The sequence below is a fragment of the Papio anubis genome, chromosome 17 (assembly GCF_008728515.1).
Source record: "Papio anubis isolate 15944 chromosome 17, Panubis1.0, whole genome shotgun sequence".
In the NCBI taxonomy this organism is placed as follows: domain Eukaryota; kingdom Metazoa; phylum Chordata; class Mammalia; order Primates; family Cercopithecidae; genus Papio; species Papio anubis.
In genome coordinates, this window is record NC_044992.1 from 15,320,728 (window position 1) to 15,339,114 (window position 18,387).

General features: G+C 41.5%; 1 protein-coding gene across 1 annotated transcript in view; it reads left to right on the plus strand.

The window, feature by feature from the left end:
* The window catches only part of LOC101025815 (coiled-coil domain-containing protein 144A), a 77,180-nt gene extending 69,626 nt beyond the window's left edge, over positions 1 to 7,554 (plus strand). The window contains exons 16-17 of the mRNA XM_009189728.4: positions 5,796 to 5,838; positions 7,321 to 7,554. Coding sequence (XP_009187992.2) covers positions 5,796 to 5,801 — 6 coding nt within the window. The 3' untranslated portion in view covers positions 5,802 to 5,838; positions 7,321 to 7,554. The remainder of the gene's footprint in view (positions 1 to 5,795; positions 5,839 to 7,320) is intronic.
* Positions 7,555 to 18,387: the final 10,833 nt, after the last annotated feature.

An 18,387-nucleotide genomic window follows, 5' to 3' on the forward strand; every position in this document is an offset into this window, starting at 1 on the left:
ATAACTGGTTGTTGAAACAAGTTTTCTCTACATGCATGACATTTAGCATTTATTGCATCTCTCACCCCATTATATGAAATCTAGAGTCTGACTGTTCCCAGACCAAACTGAGAGTTGGGCTGCTATTTATCATAGCCCAGTAATGAGATGCAGATGAATTGGGGAGGAAGAGAGGTTTTATTTTCTGCAACCGGTTACAGGGAAGGCCTGGAAATTATTACCACACCAACTCAAAATTACAAAGTTTTCCAGAGCTTATATACCTTCTAAGCTATATATCTACAGTAAGTGTGCATTCGTCTATAGACATAAGTGATTAACTTCTTTTAATCTATAACTAAGGTCTAAGTCCTGAAGACCTACCTCTGCTTCAGTAAATTTATTTAATCTAAATGGGTCCGGGTGCTGGGGTGATAACCCTTATGTTGTCTCCTGCTAAATCATGGAGGTTTGTGAGTTCCATTAGACCCCTATCAATAAACTTATTTGTGGAGGCCTGGGGAGTTTCTTCAGATCTCCAATAAAATGTATTTAATACTAAACAGGTCCTATTAAGAATTCCTTCATTATTTTGTCATACTTTAAGGCCCAGGAAAGGCCTAGGCAAGACTCTTGGTGGGCTTTTGTTACATTCCAGCCTGTGTAAGGACACTGGCTCTTTCAGCTTTTAATATTTAACTTAACTATTCAGTTAAGTATTAACTATTTAATACTTAACTATTCAGAGTGCCAAAGCAATGAGACCTGACCTGCCGCATAGCCTTGCCACTTAACACCATTGTAGTGATAATGGATTGCTCTGCATATGTTTTACTAATTTTTACTTACGGTTTTCACATTCTAGATTAACCCTGGGATCCTTTGTCCTATATATCAGAAGTACTTTTTATAGTTTTATTGGCCCCTTATTTTCCAGCCCGTAATCTCAAGTATAATTTAGCAGTAGCCTGTCAATAAGAAGTTATTGCTGAAGAGTGAACTTTGTATTTATTGAACTTTGCCATTGGTACTGATTTCACTACATTTCTTTAAAAAAATCTTCCTTCTAACTCCTCCCCTCTTTAAAGTGGAGGTAGTTGTGAAGAATGTATGGTAATATTATAAAGTCAAGGAAGAAGAAACTATTTCTATAAGTGTTATACAGTCATCTTTCTTGTTCAGGCTGTGGTGGATAGGCAGCAAATGGTACTCCTCGTTCCCTTCTGAGTTCAGAACACTGGAGTCAGATGGACATCAACACACTAGCTCTATCACAGACTCATGATAACTAATGGGGGGATGTGGCTCAGATGTGCAGTCACAGTATTTTATCCCAGATTAGGCACTAACCCACAGAGTTTTAAGCGGAGAAAACAAATGCTTGACACCCATCGCAGTTGCATGCTGCTTACTGCAGAGATGACAGCAGACCTGAACTCATGTCACTGTGGGCAGACACATCTTTTGAAAGAGACCCTGAGCCAAGCGAGCACACTGTGTGCTTTGCCCAAATTCACCCATTAGGTAGATCTGATATCCTCTCAAGAGGAAGCTGTAGGTGGAGAGAGTCTAACTCCTCACTTGAAACCTGAGGCCAGGGAAATGAAAGTTCTCCTGTCATTTCTGCCTGTATATAAGTGATAATTGAGATTAAGCCCATGTCTTTGTATGTACAGATTAATGATGAGAAGTTGGACAGAAGTGTGCTAAATGGTAAAGAGAAATCTGTTTTGTGTTTTCAGTTTTTCTATAAATAACTCACAACATGGATAATTGACTTGTTGATTGATTTTCGTAAACCAAGTCTTATTTGGAGGAGAATGAATAATTCTTTTAAGGAATAGTTTCCTCAATTTCTGCTTGCTTGGTTCAGCTAAAGATTTTCTCCTTCAAGTTTTCTGTTCTGCAGTTTGAAAAATGTGTTCTTCATAAATTGAGTGTCTTGACTGGTACTGGCCAGAAGTTATGATATTAATTGTTTAAATTTGATTCATAACTTACAATTTGGAGAGCTACTCTTTTTTGTCTCCTGCTTAAACATTATAAAGCATCATGATAGTTTATAGATGCATTTTCTCTCTCTTTTTTTTTTTTTTTTGTTGTTGTTGTTTTTGTCGCCCAGGCTGGAGTGCAGTGGCGCGATCTCTGCTCACTGCAACCTCCGCCTCCTGGGTTCAAGTGATTCTCCTGCCTCAGCCTCCTGAGTAGCTGGGACTACAGGTGCACACCACCACGCCTGGCTAATTTTTGTATTTTTGGTAGAGACAGGGTTTCACCATATTGTCCAGGCTGGTCTTGAACTCCTAACCTTGTGATCCACCCAGTTTGGCCTCCCAAAGTGCTGAGATTACAGGCGTGAATCACCATACCTGGCCTGAGTTATTTATTTATTTATTTATTATTATTATTTTTTATGCAGAGTTTCACTCTGTCGCCCAGGCTGGAGTGCAGTGGTGCGATCTCGGCTCACCACAAGCTCCACCTCCCTGGTTCACGCCATTCTCCTGCCTCAGCCTCCTGAGTAGATGGGACTACAGGTGCCCGCCAGCACGCCCCGCTAATTTTTTGTATTTTTAGTAGAGACGGAGTTTCATTGTGTTAGCCAGGATGGTCTCGATCTCCTGACCTTGTGATCCGCCCGCCTCGGCCTCCCATAGTGCTGGGATTACAGGTGTAAGCCACCGCACCCAGCCTGAGTTATTTTTAAGAAATCTGTGTTTCTTTTCTGAATATGAAGGAAGCAACTGGCATAGAATAACTACAGGCTCAGTGAAAGATCTGAAGCCTACTCCTAGCTTGTAACTAATTGGCTTCGTGACCTCAGGCAAGCTGCAGTCTCTCTGAGCCTGTTTTGTTTCTTATATAAAATTAGGGACTTTGATTAAATCAGTGACATTCATACCTTTAAGTAACTCTTTTTTTTTTTTTTTTAAAGAATAGAACTTTTAAAAATTGCATGAAACCATATTATAGAAAACAGAAGCAGTGCTGTCTGACTAAAGGAAGGATCAGTGCTCTGAAGCTATGACTTTCTTATCCCTTCATCCTTCAGCGTCCTCTGTGGAACCTTAGATTTCGGTGGGACATAGCTTGAAAAGGATCATTTCTAAGATAATCCTACTAATTAGCTGAAATGTGTTGGTACATATGTTCTCCCCTGTATAACTTTCCCACCTACTTATATTTTTAATGAAAAAGTGTAAATATATTTGCAGATGTGCTCGCATTGTTGTTGGACTTCCTCCACCGTCTGAGACATAATCCCCACTTGGAGATAAAGAGAAAGGCCATGGAGACAGGAGGAGCAATTTTATTAAAAAGTTTATGTATTTTGCTCCATAAGGAGCTAGTGTAGCTTTTGATTTAGTATGTTGTATAAAGTGAAAATTAGCAGTTTACTAAGCTCTTATATCCTCTGGCTACATGTTCAGTTTCTCCTGAGCTATTGCTCTGCACACTACAAAAGCCATCGATGGCCCGGCCCCCTTGTCTCATTGAATAGGACAGTGATTAATGTCACCATTATCTCTCCTTTTATCTACTTATCTCTCTTTTTCCTTTCTATTATCTGTGCCAGGCACTGTTTTAAGTGGTTCAGCTGGGGACAACAATTCTGAATGTCTGTGAAGGGAAATATGAGGAAAATGTGTGATTTAATGGTAAAGCAAAAATAAAATGAAAGGACTTTTTAAAAGTCACTTAATATTTGCCTGTTTTTACTTCTGAAAATAGGTAAAGCCACCCCAGCCTTTCACTGGCCAGGAAAAAAACTGGAGCCATCAACACTCAAAACCCCTTTCCTACGGTTTTGGGTTCCCATCCCACAGGCACTCCCTCCCCGTGTTCTGGGCCTGTTCTTTTTCCCTCTGCTTTTGCATCTGATCTGTGATCTCCTTCTCAAAGGCAGCTGCCCTCCACTGTCATTTATGTGGGGAAATATTCAAGGGTCAGGGAAAAGCTGGAAGAGAATTGATGTAGGGGGAGGCCACTCCGGGGCTGAAAGACAGGCAGTGACTTCTACCATGTACTCTTACTGAAGAGTTTGGAGAGAAAATGACCTTTACTTAAAGTTGTTATACAGAAAGTATTCTCTCTCTACAGAGTTATGATTTATTCACCATAAAAGTAAGCAATTTGTTAAGAAGATTATTTCATTTTTATGTTAACAAAATTGAGGTAGTATGAAAATATTGTGAATGGGGTATAAAAAAATAATAAGATCTATTACATTAGAAATATTTAGCCAGAAGAGCTTTTGCAAGAAAATATAACAACATTACAGTAGTAGTGTCTTAATTTGAGTCATGTAAAAATGTATTTTTTACATAGTGTTTATGAATGGCAGTATCTAGTGTTCTTTGAAGAAAGGCTTTCCCCTTTATCTGGTATTGAATTACTGCTTTTATAAGGCCTGGCTGGTAATGCTGTAGTCATATTCCTTACTCTATAAAGCCTATCTATAATGTTTTTGTCACAGAAATGTTATGGAAAGGAGTCTCAAAATATTGGTAAACCTGTTAGTAAAACAAAAAAATTGACTTGACACCTAAAATTTGTAAAGGCATTAGATATCATTATCCTTGTCACCACAAACTATCTCAGACCATGTTCTAGGCATTTAGTGAGAGAATACCTATTCTACAAAAGATTTAAATAAGAGCACTCTAGATAGAGACACCGGCAATAAGTTTGAAATATTCCCACACCTTTCATAATTAAGTAGATAACTATAACTTGTCAGACGCTTCAAAAAATGGGTACTAATTTCTGAAAAGCAATCAAAGTTGCAGTTACATAACTCTATATTGTTTTCCTAGTTTTTAATTCTAGACACTCATGAATCAAAGAAACTAAGATTGAAAACTGCCTCTAGGCCGGGCACGGTGGCTCAAGCCTGTAATCCCAGCACTTTGGGAGGCCGAGACGGGCGGATCACGAGGTCAGGAGATCGAGACCATCCTGGCTAACACGGTGAAACCCCGTCTCTACTAAAAATACAAGAAAATTAGCCGGGCGAGGTGGTGGGCACCTGTAGTCCCAGCTACTTGGGAGGCTGAGGCAGGAGAATGGCGTGAACCCGGGAGGCGGAGCTTGCAGTAAGCCGAGATCGCGCCACTGCACTCCAGCCTGGGGCACAGAGCAAGACTCCGTCTCAAAAAAAAAAAAAAAAGAAAACTGCCTCTAACCTATATTTATCCTTGTTTTCATGTAAATTTTCTGAAATCTTTGTGTCCATATGAATAAAGAAATGTTAATCATAATAGACAGCATAATCTTTTGCTGGTAGAACTTTTACATGGCATCACAACAATGCTGCTTTCTTCAAGTATGTATTAAAGATTCTGTGCTGAATTAATAGCAAAGAATATACTTTGAAATTATTATTTTCTAAAAGTGCAGAATAAGGAGTTCATTTTAAGGAAGTATTCATTAAAGTGAAAAACTGATTAGACCTTGATAAAGGGCAGAGTTTTGATAAGAATGGGAAAATGCATTCATTGCAAAATATGACTTGAATTATTTAACCTCTGTACTAATAAGGGAAAACATCACACTTTTGAAATGACATAGCTCCAACAGACCAATATTAATTGTACTTTTGTGAGATTAATCTAAACAGCATAACACATATATGTTCTCCATTATCTAAACTTAAAATAGGTAGGAATTTATGTGATTTTTTAAAAATTTAAGCATTCTTCAAGTTAGGTCTAGTCTGTAAAAGTGTTATTTAAAGGCCACATTTTGTAATTGATGCTCCTTACCATGATAATGTCTCTTCTTAAACATTGTAAATAATATTTGACTTATTTCAGATGTAGCAGAAGTTGCAGAATGATATAACAACAGAAGTAGCAGGTATGTTACCAAAATTTATTAATTAAATTTAGATTAAGTAATATATATCTGAAATAAACTGCAAATGACATCCCTTTCTGTTCTTGGGCTAATAGATAATACATTAAATATTCTTTCTTACACATTAGATAATGAAAGATGTGAAAAATTGAACATGTATAATGAAGAGCATACTTATGCCTCACTAATTCATCACGTTCCATAGCTTGAAAAACAAAGCTCAAGGAGTCTGGCTCTGTACTTCACTTCTGCCATCCCTATGGAACTGTCAGCCAGCACACAGAAACTGTTCTCAGAAAACAAAGTCATCATCAACTTCTCAGGGTTATGGTAGTGATTTTTAAGGCCAAAACACCCCAGTCTCATCTAGTAACCTAGTCAAGCGGTTACAGTTTATAAGCAGTCACTTGAGAGGTAACACTTTAAGTCTCCAGTTGTTTACAGTGTCACCGGTTTACTTTTGCCCTCAGGAAAAGTTCCAAATTCCTTAACATGGAATATAAACACCCACATTCATTTGGTTCTCGTCAAGTTACTCAGGCTTCTCTCTCACCACTTACTGTGCTCTGCCCTTTGCTCTAGGATCCAGCCAAACTGGACTGCACAGAACTCTACAGTGCTCTTCCTTCTCCTCCAGCTCTTTGCACTTGCTTCTTTGCTCTGTCTGCCAACCTTTTTTTCTCGTCCTTCAGGTATTCATTAACCATGCCTCTACCAAAAAGCCTACAATATCAAGACAAAACTGGAATAGGTGTCCCTCTTGAGTTCCAATAGTGCCCTATTTTATACCTGTCAGGATATCTATGACTTGGTATGAAAATTGCCTATTTGTCTGCTTTTTCAGGTTATAGCATATGATTGCTGAGAGGTGGGCTGTATCATCTTCATCTTGTAACTCCAGGGCTTGTCATAGTCTAGTACCTTAGCACATGGTTGTTGAATAAATGAATGAAGAATGAGAAAAGCAGAAGCTGTGATACACAACCACAATGATCATTAATTCAGTGTGCAACTATGGGCAGATTCTTATCTAATACTAAGTTAGCATTGCAGTCATACGTACTTTTCATTCTTAATAACACTGAAAAAAGCTCTTAACTCTTTTTTACTGACTTATACTTAGTTAACTATGAAATATATAGAATATAATTCTTTGGCCAGGCATGTTGGCTTATGTTTGTAGTCCCAACACTTTGGGAGCCCAAGGCAGGCAGATCACTGGAGCCCAGGAGTTTGAGAGCAGCCTGGGCAACATGACAAAACCCCACCCCTATAAAAAATACAAAAACTTGCCAGGCACAGTGGCTCATGCCTGCAGTTCCAAATACTAGGGGCTGAGGCAGGAGAATTGCTTAAGCCTGGGAGGACGAGACTGCAGTGACCTGTGATCACACCATGGTACTCCAGCACAGGTAAGAGAGTGAGACCCTATCTTAAAATAATAATAATAATCGTAATGTAATTCTTGCTTTTTGTTTTCAGCTGCTACTAAATGTGAACCTGGATCCTATATAGCTTCTCCTCTAGGATCTACACACAAGGAAAATCTGAATCCAGATCCAGTTTTGGAAGTAAAAAAGAATATGCACAGATTTTAAGCAGAAAATACATGTTCTGAAAGATAAGGCAATTTTATTTCTAGGCTATTCACATGATATTTTGTTTCCCATTAAGTATATGATGTGAACATTTTTATTAAAGGGAAATATTCTATATTATACATGTCTGATGAAAATTTCTATAGTTTTTTTTTTTTTTTTTGTGATGGAGTCTTGTTCTGTCACCCAGGCTGGAGTGCTGGAATACAGTGGTGCAATCTCAGCTCACTGTAAGCTCCGCCTTCTGGGTTCACGCCATTCTCCTGCCTCAGCCTCCTGAGTAGCTGGGACTACTGGTGCCCGCCACCATGCCCGGCTAATGTTTTTGTATTTTTAGTAGAGACGAGGTTTCATTGTGTTAGCCAGGATGGTCTCGATCTCCTGACCTTGTGATCCGCCCGTCTCAGCCTCCCAAAGTGCTGGGATTACAGGCTTGAGCCACCGCGCCCGGCAAAAGCGGCAGTCTTTTATTGCAAATATGCGCACACTCTTGGGCGAGGTTCTCTGGTCCTCAGGTATGGGGGGCCAGGGAAGTTGCGCCCGCGCTCTCGGGTGAGGTTCTCCGGCCCACGAAAACGGGGGTCGAAGAAGTCACACCGGCTCCTGCCAGGGGCGGACTTTTATGCATTGGTACTGGAAGGGGGAGGGCAGTGGGCGGGATAAGGGCGTGATAGGGGCGTCTCCGTAGGCGTGGCCGGGTAAGTTTCGATCTCTTCGGATTGACGTCACCTGGCGCATGCTCGGTTGTCCTGCACTTTCCCGGGTGTGGGAAAGTCGGTGATGAAGAACCCGGAAGCAGTTGGGACTGTGCCATCTTGTTCACCTTCCTCCATCTTGGTCCCTTCTCCCTCACCCAAACAGAAACTAGGAACAGCGCAACCCTGGAGTGTATCCTAAGGCCCGAACTGATGTGCCCTGCCTGCTGCTGAAGTTCACCTGTGGCCTGATGTCGCTTTAGAAAGCCAGAGGTGATGCAGGTCAGAACATGAGACTGTCCTGTTGGGGCTGCTGTTTTTTAACCAAGTGCTGGGATGAGTCCAGTGACTGCCCATGCATCCTTTCCTGGGCTAGAGGCCCTGGGGTTCTCCCTGGTACTGAATTTTACAGTGATGGGTTCAGAACGGGGCTTCAAGTCAAAGCCCTTCATTCTCATCACTCCTCTTCCCCAAGTGAGCTGTGTCTCTGTGCTGTATTGTATCTCTATATTTTAATTTGCTTGTCTGTAAATTGGGAATCCCGGTCCCTGGCTTACGTCCTTCACTGAGCATTTGTGAAAAGCAAGAATGATATTTTATTAAACTGTTTTCTCTTACAATGTAACAAACCAAAAACCCTGCCCACTTTGTTTTACTAAGTTGGCAAGAGTTCTGACAGACGTTTGTAAGTTTCCTGGTTATTCGAAGCAACTGCCAAAATTGGTAACTTTACACCTCATAGGGACTGTTTGCAGATTCTTAAGCTTAGATAAACTAGAATGGAATCTGCATGTTTGAGTCCAATCTTTAAGATTTTTTTTAATCTGTTGATTATTAATTGGATTCACGGAGGGAGGCAAATTTAAAATACTGTACTCTCACTGTATTCAAAGTTGAATTGTGGGTTTTGAAACAGGCCTGAGACCCTCAGGGCACAACTGGAATGGTAGTTTCTGAAATAATGAAACTACCATAACTATGGGTTATTTGTGCTGGGAGAGATTAGCCCAGTCTTCTGCCTCCTGGGGTCTTTCAGGAAGAAACTGCACTTGAAAAGAAAGGAGACAGGGCTGTCGCCAACAGCTATCTCTGTTGCTCTCTGCATCCCACTCTCCCCCAGCCTCTCACTCTCATCCTTATGACTCCATTAGAAAACCTCAAGCAATCTGTTCCCATCAGTCTCCACCAAGACCTGCTTCCTGCTGCCCCTCTCAGCTTTGAGCTTATTTTAGACCGTCAAAGCTGGAAGATACATCAGCCCCTATTGAGGCCACCTCCTCTTTAAGAGGCGAGGATACTGGGTCCAGGGAGGTGGTGAGCGACCTTGGCCGGCTTTTGCTCTTGAGATGTCATCTTCCCGGGAGTAGACATTTCTCTGAGCCTTCTGGTTTGAGCTTTATTTTCTCCGCTGTGGGTTTTGTTTGTTTATTCCCTAAAGAGGCACAGAAACCTCTTGCAGGGACAGTATTATGGCGTGGAAGCGCCATAGCTCTTGTGTGTGGCTGTGTGCTCCTGTCTGAGTGCCAGCTTTGTCCATGCCTCTTGTCCTTGGTGGCATAGTGCACACAGTGGCACAACTGGAGACTTGGACTCAAGAGAAAGGAGAAGTACAAGTTGGATTCAGCCGTGCGGGGGTCGGGGAGGCCCCGGCTCGTGTCTAGTGTCTACTTGCTCCTCAGAGTGCTGATCATCCCTCACTGCTGGGTGCTGACCAGCGTCGCCCTGGTGACCTGGGAGCTCCAGGTGTGGGACGCAGAGAGGGGCATCCTGGCTCACCTAGGTGTTGGCTGGGAGGGCCTTCCTGCAGCACTCAGAGCTGTTAGGGAGAAGTTACCTTTTCAGCTGGTTGGAGGTGACTAATAAATATACCCGTAGACTTATTCAAGTGTTTATTTATTTAGTCATTGGAGCCCAACTTTGTACTGGGTGCTTCACTGGATAAGGCAGGATTCTTGTCCCCAGCGAGGAGATGTGGTGGTGTGAGAGAGAAGGAATACATTTGGCCTTGGGGCCGGTTAGTGTTCTTGAAGGAGGTGTGGGATTTTGAGGGGACTGGGTATGGGACAGTGAGTCTCCTTATTTCATGAAGTAGAAGATGTTTGTGTATGGGAGGTGAGGGGGCGTGGGACCATTGAGGCCTTCTGGATGGCAGGACGTGATGGGGTGAGAAGGGTGAGACCCACCTGTCTGCATCGACTGTTTGAGGCCTGCCCTCTTCAGTGCCGAATTGCGCAACGTGTCTGACTACCTTTCTCCCCACCCACTGCAGTCTAAGGGCAGGTGAGTCCAGGGGGACAGGAAACCTGGGTTAACCACCTGTTAGAGATCCTGTCACCAACTGTTCCCTCCTTCTCTTGGAGCCACAGACAGGCCACGTGGAGTGAGAGCCAAGCATGTTGTGTGGGCTGGTTCTGATGGGGTGGCTGTGTCCAGAGACCTGTGCACATCTGGGAAGCGTCAGTGTTGGCAGCTTGACAACACCGGGTATAGCAGGATGAGATGTTTCTCCCTCCCTTGCTCCTGGCCGCCCTCTTGGCCAGAGTTGAGACAGTTGGGTTCATCCTGGCATGCATCCCAGATCTTTCCAGGGAGGGTTGTGAGGGGAGAGGGCAGAAGAACCCCTGAGAGAGGGGATGTGCATGGCCTCCAGGGAAGTAGCTGGAGAGGCCAGCAGAGCATACGCAGTGCAGCTCTGGGCCATGGCAGGCAGGCGTCACTGGAGGAGGCCTGTGGCCATCCACCATAGACCCCTGAGGACTGACTGCAGAAGCCACAGTGGCTGAGTTTTGTTTTTCCTTTATCATTAAACTTTTTATGTTAAGATAATTGTGTTTCCTCTGTGGTTGTAAGAAATAACAGAGATCCCATGTACTCCTTTGCCCAGGTCCTTTGATGGTGAAATCCTGCAACATTGTGGTACGGCACCACATCTGGGATAGGATACTGGCTACAATGCAGAAAGTACCCAGTGTCTCCATCACCTCCTCCCTCCCACATCACCCCATCCCCAGCCACCCAGGAATCCTCCATTTCCATAAATCTGACATTTGAAGAATGTTATGTGAAGAGAATCATATAACCTGGAATCTTTGAGATTGGCTTTTTTCACCCAGAATTCTCTGGTGATTCATCCAGGTTGTTGCTTGGATCAGTAGTTTGCTCCTTTTTATTGCTAACTCGTATTCCATGACAAGAGGGGACACCTAGGTTATTTTCAGTTTTGGGCTGTTACAAACAAAGCTGCTGTAACCATTCACATGTAGTTTGTGTGTGAGTGTATGTTTTCATTCTCTGGAATGAATATCCAGAAGTGCAGTTCCTAGATTGTATGGTAGTTGCATGTTTAGTTTTTTAAAAACTGCCAAACTGATTCACACCAGCAGTGTATGAGTGATAGATATACTTACTTTGTGACCTTGCCAGCATTTAGTGTTGTCACCATTTGTTTTTTTAACCATTCTGATAGGAGTATAGTAACATCTTGTGTGGTTTTAATTTGCATTTCCACTATAGCTCATGGTGTTGAACACCTTTTCATACTATTTATCTGCTGTGGAAAATGTTCTCATGTCTTTTGCTCATATTCTAATTAGACTGTTTAGTGTTTTTCCTATTGAGTTTTAAGGGTCTTTATATAGTGTAGATACTAGTATATAGTCTAGATACTAGTCCTTTGTCAGATACGTCGTTTGCAAAATACATTATCCTTCTTTGTGGTTTATCTTTTCATCTTCCTTAGCAGGACATCATGCAGAGCAAAAGTTTTTAATTTTAATGAAGTCCAATTTATCAATTTAAGTTTGTTCCATTTTCTGTTACTTTTTGTCTGACATTACTTTTTGTATCAGCTTGAGGCGTTTTTGGTTTTGGTTTTTTGCCTATGGACGAGGGTCACTCTAGCACCATTTGTTGAAAGGCCGTCTTTCCTACATTGAATTCCTTGTGCACCGTTGTCAAAATTGGGCATATTTGTGTTGGTTTATTGCTAGCTTCTGTTCCATTGATCCATGTATCTGACTTTCCACTAATACCACACAGTCTTCATTACTGTGGATGTGTAATATGTCTTGTAATTGGGTAAATGGATTATACCTTCTTTTTTTTTTTTTGATTTAAAAATATCCTAGTTCATTTACCTTTTCATGTAAATTTTAGAATAATCTTGTCCATGTCTACAAACAATCTTGCTGGGATTTTGATAGGATTGTGTTAAATTGATTATCAATTGGGTGAGAATTGACATCTTAGAATCTTCCAGTTCGTGAATATATTATGTCTCTTCATTTATTTAGATCTTCTTTGATTTCTCTTATCAGTGTTGCGTAGTGTTCAGCAGTTCCTGTACATGTTGGGTTGTATATATACCTAATTTTTTTTTTTTTTTAAGATGAAGTCTCGCTCTGTTGCCCAGGCTAGAGTGCAATGGCACGATCACAGATCACTGCAACCTCTGACTCCCAAGTTCAAGTGATTCTCCTGCCTCAGCCTCCCGAGTAGCTGGGATTACAGGCGTGCGCCACCACACCCGGCTAACTTTTGTGTTTTTAGTAGAGATGGGGTTTCATCATGTTGGCCAGGCTGGTCTGGAACTCCTGACCTCTGATGAGCCGCCCACATGGGCCTCCCAAAGTGCTGGGATTACAGACATGAGCCACTGTGCCCGGCCTTCTTTTTTCTTTTTCTTTTTCTTTTATTATTATTATACTTTAAGTTCTGAGATACATGTGCAGAATGTGCAGGTTTGTTACATAGGTATGCATGTGCCATGGTGGTTTCCTGCAACTGTCAACGTGTCACCCATATTAGGATGTTAGTATTTCCTTTTTTTTTAAAGCAATTGTAAGTGGTATTGTATTTTAATTTCAGTGTCCACCTGTCCATTGCTAGCATATAGAGATACAGTTGATTTTTGTTTGCTGATCTTGTATCCTGCAACTTTGTTGAACTCACTAGTTCTAGGAGTTTTTTTGTAGATTCTGGGATTTTCTACACAGACAACTATGTCATCTGTAAAGATTTTATTTCTTCCATGTTGATCTGTATGCCTTTTATTTCCTTTTCCTGCCTTATTGCACTGGCTAGAAATTCCCACACTATGTTGAATAAGAATTCTGAGATGAGCATCATTGCCTAGTTCTTGATCTTAGAGGGAAAGCAATCAGCCTTTCCCCATTATGTATGATGCTAGATGGAGGGGTTTTTTTTAGAGACACTCTTAGGAAGTTGAGGAAGTTTCCCTGTATTCCTACTTTTCTGAGAGACTTTTTAAATAATTATGAATGGATGTTGAGTTTTGTCAGATGCTTTTTCTGCATCAATTTCTGCATCAATGTGGCTTTTCTTCTGTAGAGTATTAATTTGGTGGATTACATTGGTTGATTTTTGAATATTAAACCAGCATCCTTGGAATAAACCCTCTTGGTCATTGTGTATAATTCTATAAATATATTGCTGAATTCTATTTGCTAATATTTTGTTGATTTTTGCTTGTATAGCAGTCCCCTTTTATCTGCAGGAGATGCATTCCAACACCCCCAGTGGATTCCTCAAACCACGGATAGTACTGAACCTGATTGCTCTCAGTAGGAACACATTTCTGATTGGAAACAACCTAGGAACCCCCTCGTATCAAACCCAATGTACTTTTTCCATCTTTTTTTGTGTGTTTGTTTGATGCAGGATCTTGCTCTGTTGCCCAGGCTGGAGTGTAGTGGTGCAAGCATACCTCACTGCAGTCTTGAATTCCTGGGCTCAAGTGATCTTCCTGCCTCAGCCTCCCAAGTTGCTGGGCCTATGCCAGCACTTGCCACCACACCTAGCTTAATATATATATATATATATATATTTTTTTTTTGGTAGAAACAGGGTATTGTTGTAATGCCCAGGCTGGTCTCAAACTCCTGGCTTCAAGACCTCCTCCTGCTTCAGTCTCCCAAAGTGCTGGGATTACAGGTGTGAACCACCACACCCAGCCATAAATACTTTATATATATATATTTGGAATCTCTGTCATCCAGGCTGGAGTGCAGTGGTGCGATCTTGGCTTATTGCAACCTCCACCTCCTGGGTTCAAGCAATCCTCCTGCCTCAGCCTCCCAAGTAGCTGGAAATTACAAGCACCCACCATCGTGCCTGGCTAATTTTTTGTGTTTTTCTTAGAGGCGGGGTTTCACCTTGTTGACTAGGCTGGTCTCGAACTCCTGACCTCAGACGATCCATCCGCCCCGGCCTCCCAAAGTGCTGGGATTACAGGCGTAAGCCACCATGCCCAGCCAACTATTTATATCTTAAGTAGACACTTTGTCATGGACTATGGCTGTAACATTTGTAGTTAGAGGTGTAACAGCAAAACTAGCATGAATTTCTTTTTCCTTCTTCACAATTTCACAGATAAATTTTTTTCTTACTGTAAATCTTAACAAGCTTAGCATATGATTTTTTTTTTCTTAAATTGAAAGCTTTTACCCTTTCACTTAAAGGCAGCACTTTATGGCTTCTCTTTGGCATATCCAGATTGCTGTCATCACTACTTGTATTAGTCCATTTTCACACTGCGGATAAAGACATACCCGAGACTGGGAAATTTACCAAAGAAAGAGGTTTATTGGACTTAGAGTTTCACGTGACTGGGGAGATCTCACAATCATGGTGGAAGGCAAGAAGGAGCAAGTCACATCTTACGTGGGTAGCAGCTGGCAAAGAGATTGTACAGGGAAACTCCCATTTTGAAAACCATCAGATCTTGTGAGACTCATTCACTGTCACAAGAACAGTGCCGAAAAGATGCACCCCCATACTTCAATCGTCTCCCACCGGGTTCCTCCCACGACATGTGGGAATTGTGGGAGTTACAATTCAAGATGAGATTTGGTTGGGGACACAGCCAAACCATATCACTACTGTTGTGCTTTGGGGCCATTATTAAGTAAAACAAGTGTTATTTGAACACAAGTACTGCAGTACCACCACAGTCGATCTGATAACTGATGGCTACTAAGTGACTAAGGGGCAGGTGGAGTATACAGCATGAATGCGCTGGACAAAGGGGAGGATCTGCATCCCACCAGGGATGGAGCAGGATGATGCAAGATTTCATCACACTACTCAGAAAGACATGCAATTTAAAGCTTGTAAATTATTTCAGGAATTTTCCATTTAATATTTTGAGGCTGTGGCTGACTGTGAGTAACAAACCCAGGAAAGTGAAACCGCGGAACCATGGATGGGAGAGAGGGTGAACTACTATATATTCGTGAGGGATGTTAGTCCATAGTTTCTTTTTTCCCTTTTAACAAATTTTTGGGTTTTGTATATAGTTTGTCTGGTTTTGGTATCAGGGTAATACTAGCTTCATAAAATGAATTGGAAAGTGTTTCTTCTGTTTTCTTGGAAAGATTATATGGAATTAGCGTTCTTTAAACACTTGGTAGAAATCTTAAGTAAAACCGTCTGGGCTTGGAGATTTTTGTGTGTGTGTTATAACATTGCATATTCAGTTTCCTTAATATTTATAGTATCATTTTAATTATCTGTGTTTTTCAGTGAAATTGGTCCATTTTCTGTATGTTGTCAAATTAATATTTGTAGAATTGTATTAGTATTCTTCATTATCCTTTTGATGTCTGCAAAATCTGTAATGATATCCCTGTTTTACTTCTGTTATTAATTTGTGCTATTATGTCTTTTTCTTCTTTGTTAGTCTTGTCAGAAGTTTGTCAATTTTATCAATTTGTTCCAAGAACCAGCTCATTGATTTGGTTTTGGTTTCATTGATTTCTACTTTTATCTTTATTATTTCCTTCTTTTTCTTGCTTTTGGTATATTTTGTACTTCTTTTTCTAGGTTCTAGAGGTAGAAACATAGATTATTGATTTGAGACCTTTCCTCTTTTCTAATGTGAGCATTTTAGTTACATTTAGTTCCCTCCTAGGACTGCTTTAGTTTGGTTATTGAGAGGTGTTGAAGTCTCCAACAATATTTGTGGATTTATTTATTTTTCCTTTCAGTTCTATTAGTTTTAGCTTCACATTATTTTGCAGCTCTGATGTTTAAAGATGCATGAACATTTAGGCTCACTATGTCTCAGTGAATTGACCCTTTTATCATTATGTAATATTCTTCTCAGTCTCTGGTCATTTTCTTTATGCTGAAATATACTTTATATGATAATATAACTACTCTGTTCACTGTAGATTAATGTTTGCAGGATGTATGATTTTTATTTTTTTATTTTCAACCTCCCTGTAATCATTATATTTGCAGTGAATTTTTTTCTAGACACTATATAGTTGAATCATTTTAAAAAGTCTGCTCTGTCAATGTATCTTTTAATTGGTGTATTTAGATCATCACATTTAATATATTTACTGATATGTTAGGGAATAATAGTTTTTTGTTTTCTGTTTGTGTCTCTGGTTATTACTTCTGTTTTCTTTTTCCTGCTTCCTTTGGGTTATTTGGATGTTTTCTTTAGAATTATATTTCAATTTATATATAGTTTTTTTTTTTAAAGAATATGTCTTCATATAAATTTTTTTAGTGGTTATAACCAGCTGATGTTGCTGGTTCTAGAGCCCTTTGGCTGAGAAAGCAGATAGCTTACCTGCCCGGCAGCCTGGGTCCCCAGGAATTATTAGGTCGGGCCGAGGACACTGAAACATTTGTCCACCCTGAGAAGACTCTGAGCACCTGTGGCTGAGGCCAAAGGACCACGGGGCTAAGGATGGGGAGAGCCCAGCTCTAGTGGATACGCATCCCTTGGCAAGCTTCTCACTACAGCCCACTGTTCATGGAGGAGCTGGGCCCTGCAGATCGACCAGAAACCCCACGATATATCACCTTCTGCCCCTACGTCCTGTGTGTCCTGGGCTTTGGCGCTGTCTCCCTTGGCAAACACAGAACACTGTTCCGTCTCAGAGATTGCTGAACCAGAGAAACAGATGCATTTATGGTACCGTAAATACTATAGTATATTTGTTGCCAACTACTGTAAAGTCATAAGTATTAATAATCCTGGTTCTGATTTGATGGGCCCTTGAGGTAGCTGTGGGTGGAGGATATGCTTATTGTCTGAGGAGACTCACAACCATTTCTCAGGTTTCCCTTCCAGAGTGTATGCCCTTCCCAGTGGGACAGTGGGGGTGCCAAGGAGAAAAACGGCCAGTTAGAAAAAATCCCAAGACTAGTCTATGCAGAATCTCTCCCCTGCAGACAGGGCATTAATAGCCCAGTGGTGGGTGAGTGGCAGAGGCCAGGACTGGACTTAGACTGTAGCCTCACAAAGCTGTAAGGACTCTGGAGCTCCTGCCCCTGCCTCACACAGCCTCGCCAGGAGTCTGCTGAGCACCTTTGAAACAAGCGCAGGGAAAAGATGAAGGTCTGCAAGGCCACTGAGCTCACAATATTCATCTATACTGGTCATCTTTGTGTTAAGAGAGTGTGTGTATCTGTATGACTCAATACATGTGTCTGTGTGCATAGATATATCTGCGCATGCCTGTCTGTATGTGCACATTACATCTTTATGCTCATCTATGTCAGTTCTATGGCTGCGTACCTGTGTGGATATGTGCACACTGGACTGTGGGTCTCTGTGTGAGGATGTAACACTTGCATACATGTGAGGATGCATATCTATGTGTAAATGCTCTCATGTTTTGCATGTTTAGCGTTTGTGTACCTGGGCACACATGAGTGCATGTGTAGAAATATGTGTCTGTGTGTATGCTTGCTCTCCATGCATCTGTGTTTTTATATGTGTAACTGAGCATATTTCTACATGTAGGGATGACTGCGTGTTCATCTTAGAGGATCTGCATGAATCTGTCCTTTTTGTGAGATTTCTCTTCCCATTCATCTTAAATCTCTCTCACCAGCTAAATGTTTGTTCCCCATCTCTGTGCCTCCTCTATTCATTCTCTCCCCAAACGAGCTTCTAAACACCAGCCTCCCTCTGCCACCAGATAGGCTGCCTTTGCTGCCCAGTTCTCTTCTCGCCCCGTACTTGCTTTCTTCCCCTACCTTTCTACCTCAAGCTTCCTCTGTCTGCTTTTGTCACAGTCTCATTGCTTGCTGACTTGGAGGCTAGGGCTGGTCTGCACTTAGCCTCTCCCTTCCTAATTTCTAGCCCTAGTGAGCAGCCCTGTCTTAGCCCTGGCTGACCTCCACAGTGAATCATCGTGTTCCTGCCACCTTCCTGACCCCTATGCTCAGCCTGGAATTGTTGTAGGAGATAGCAAGGGCATTCAGAAGAGTCA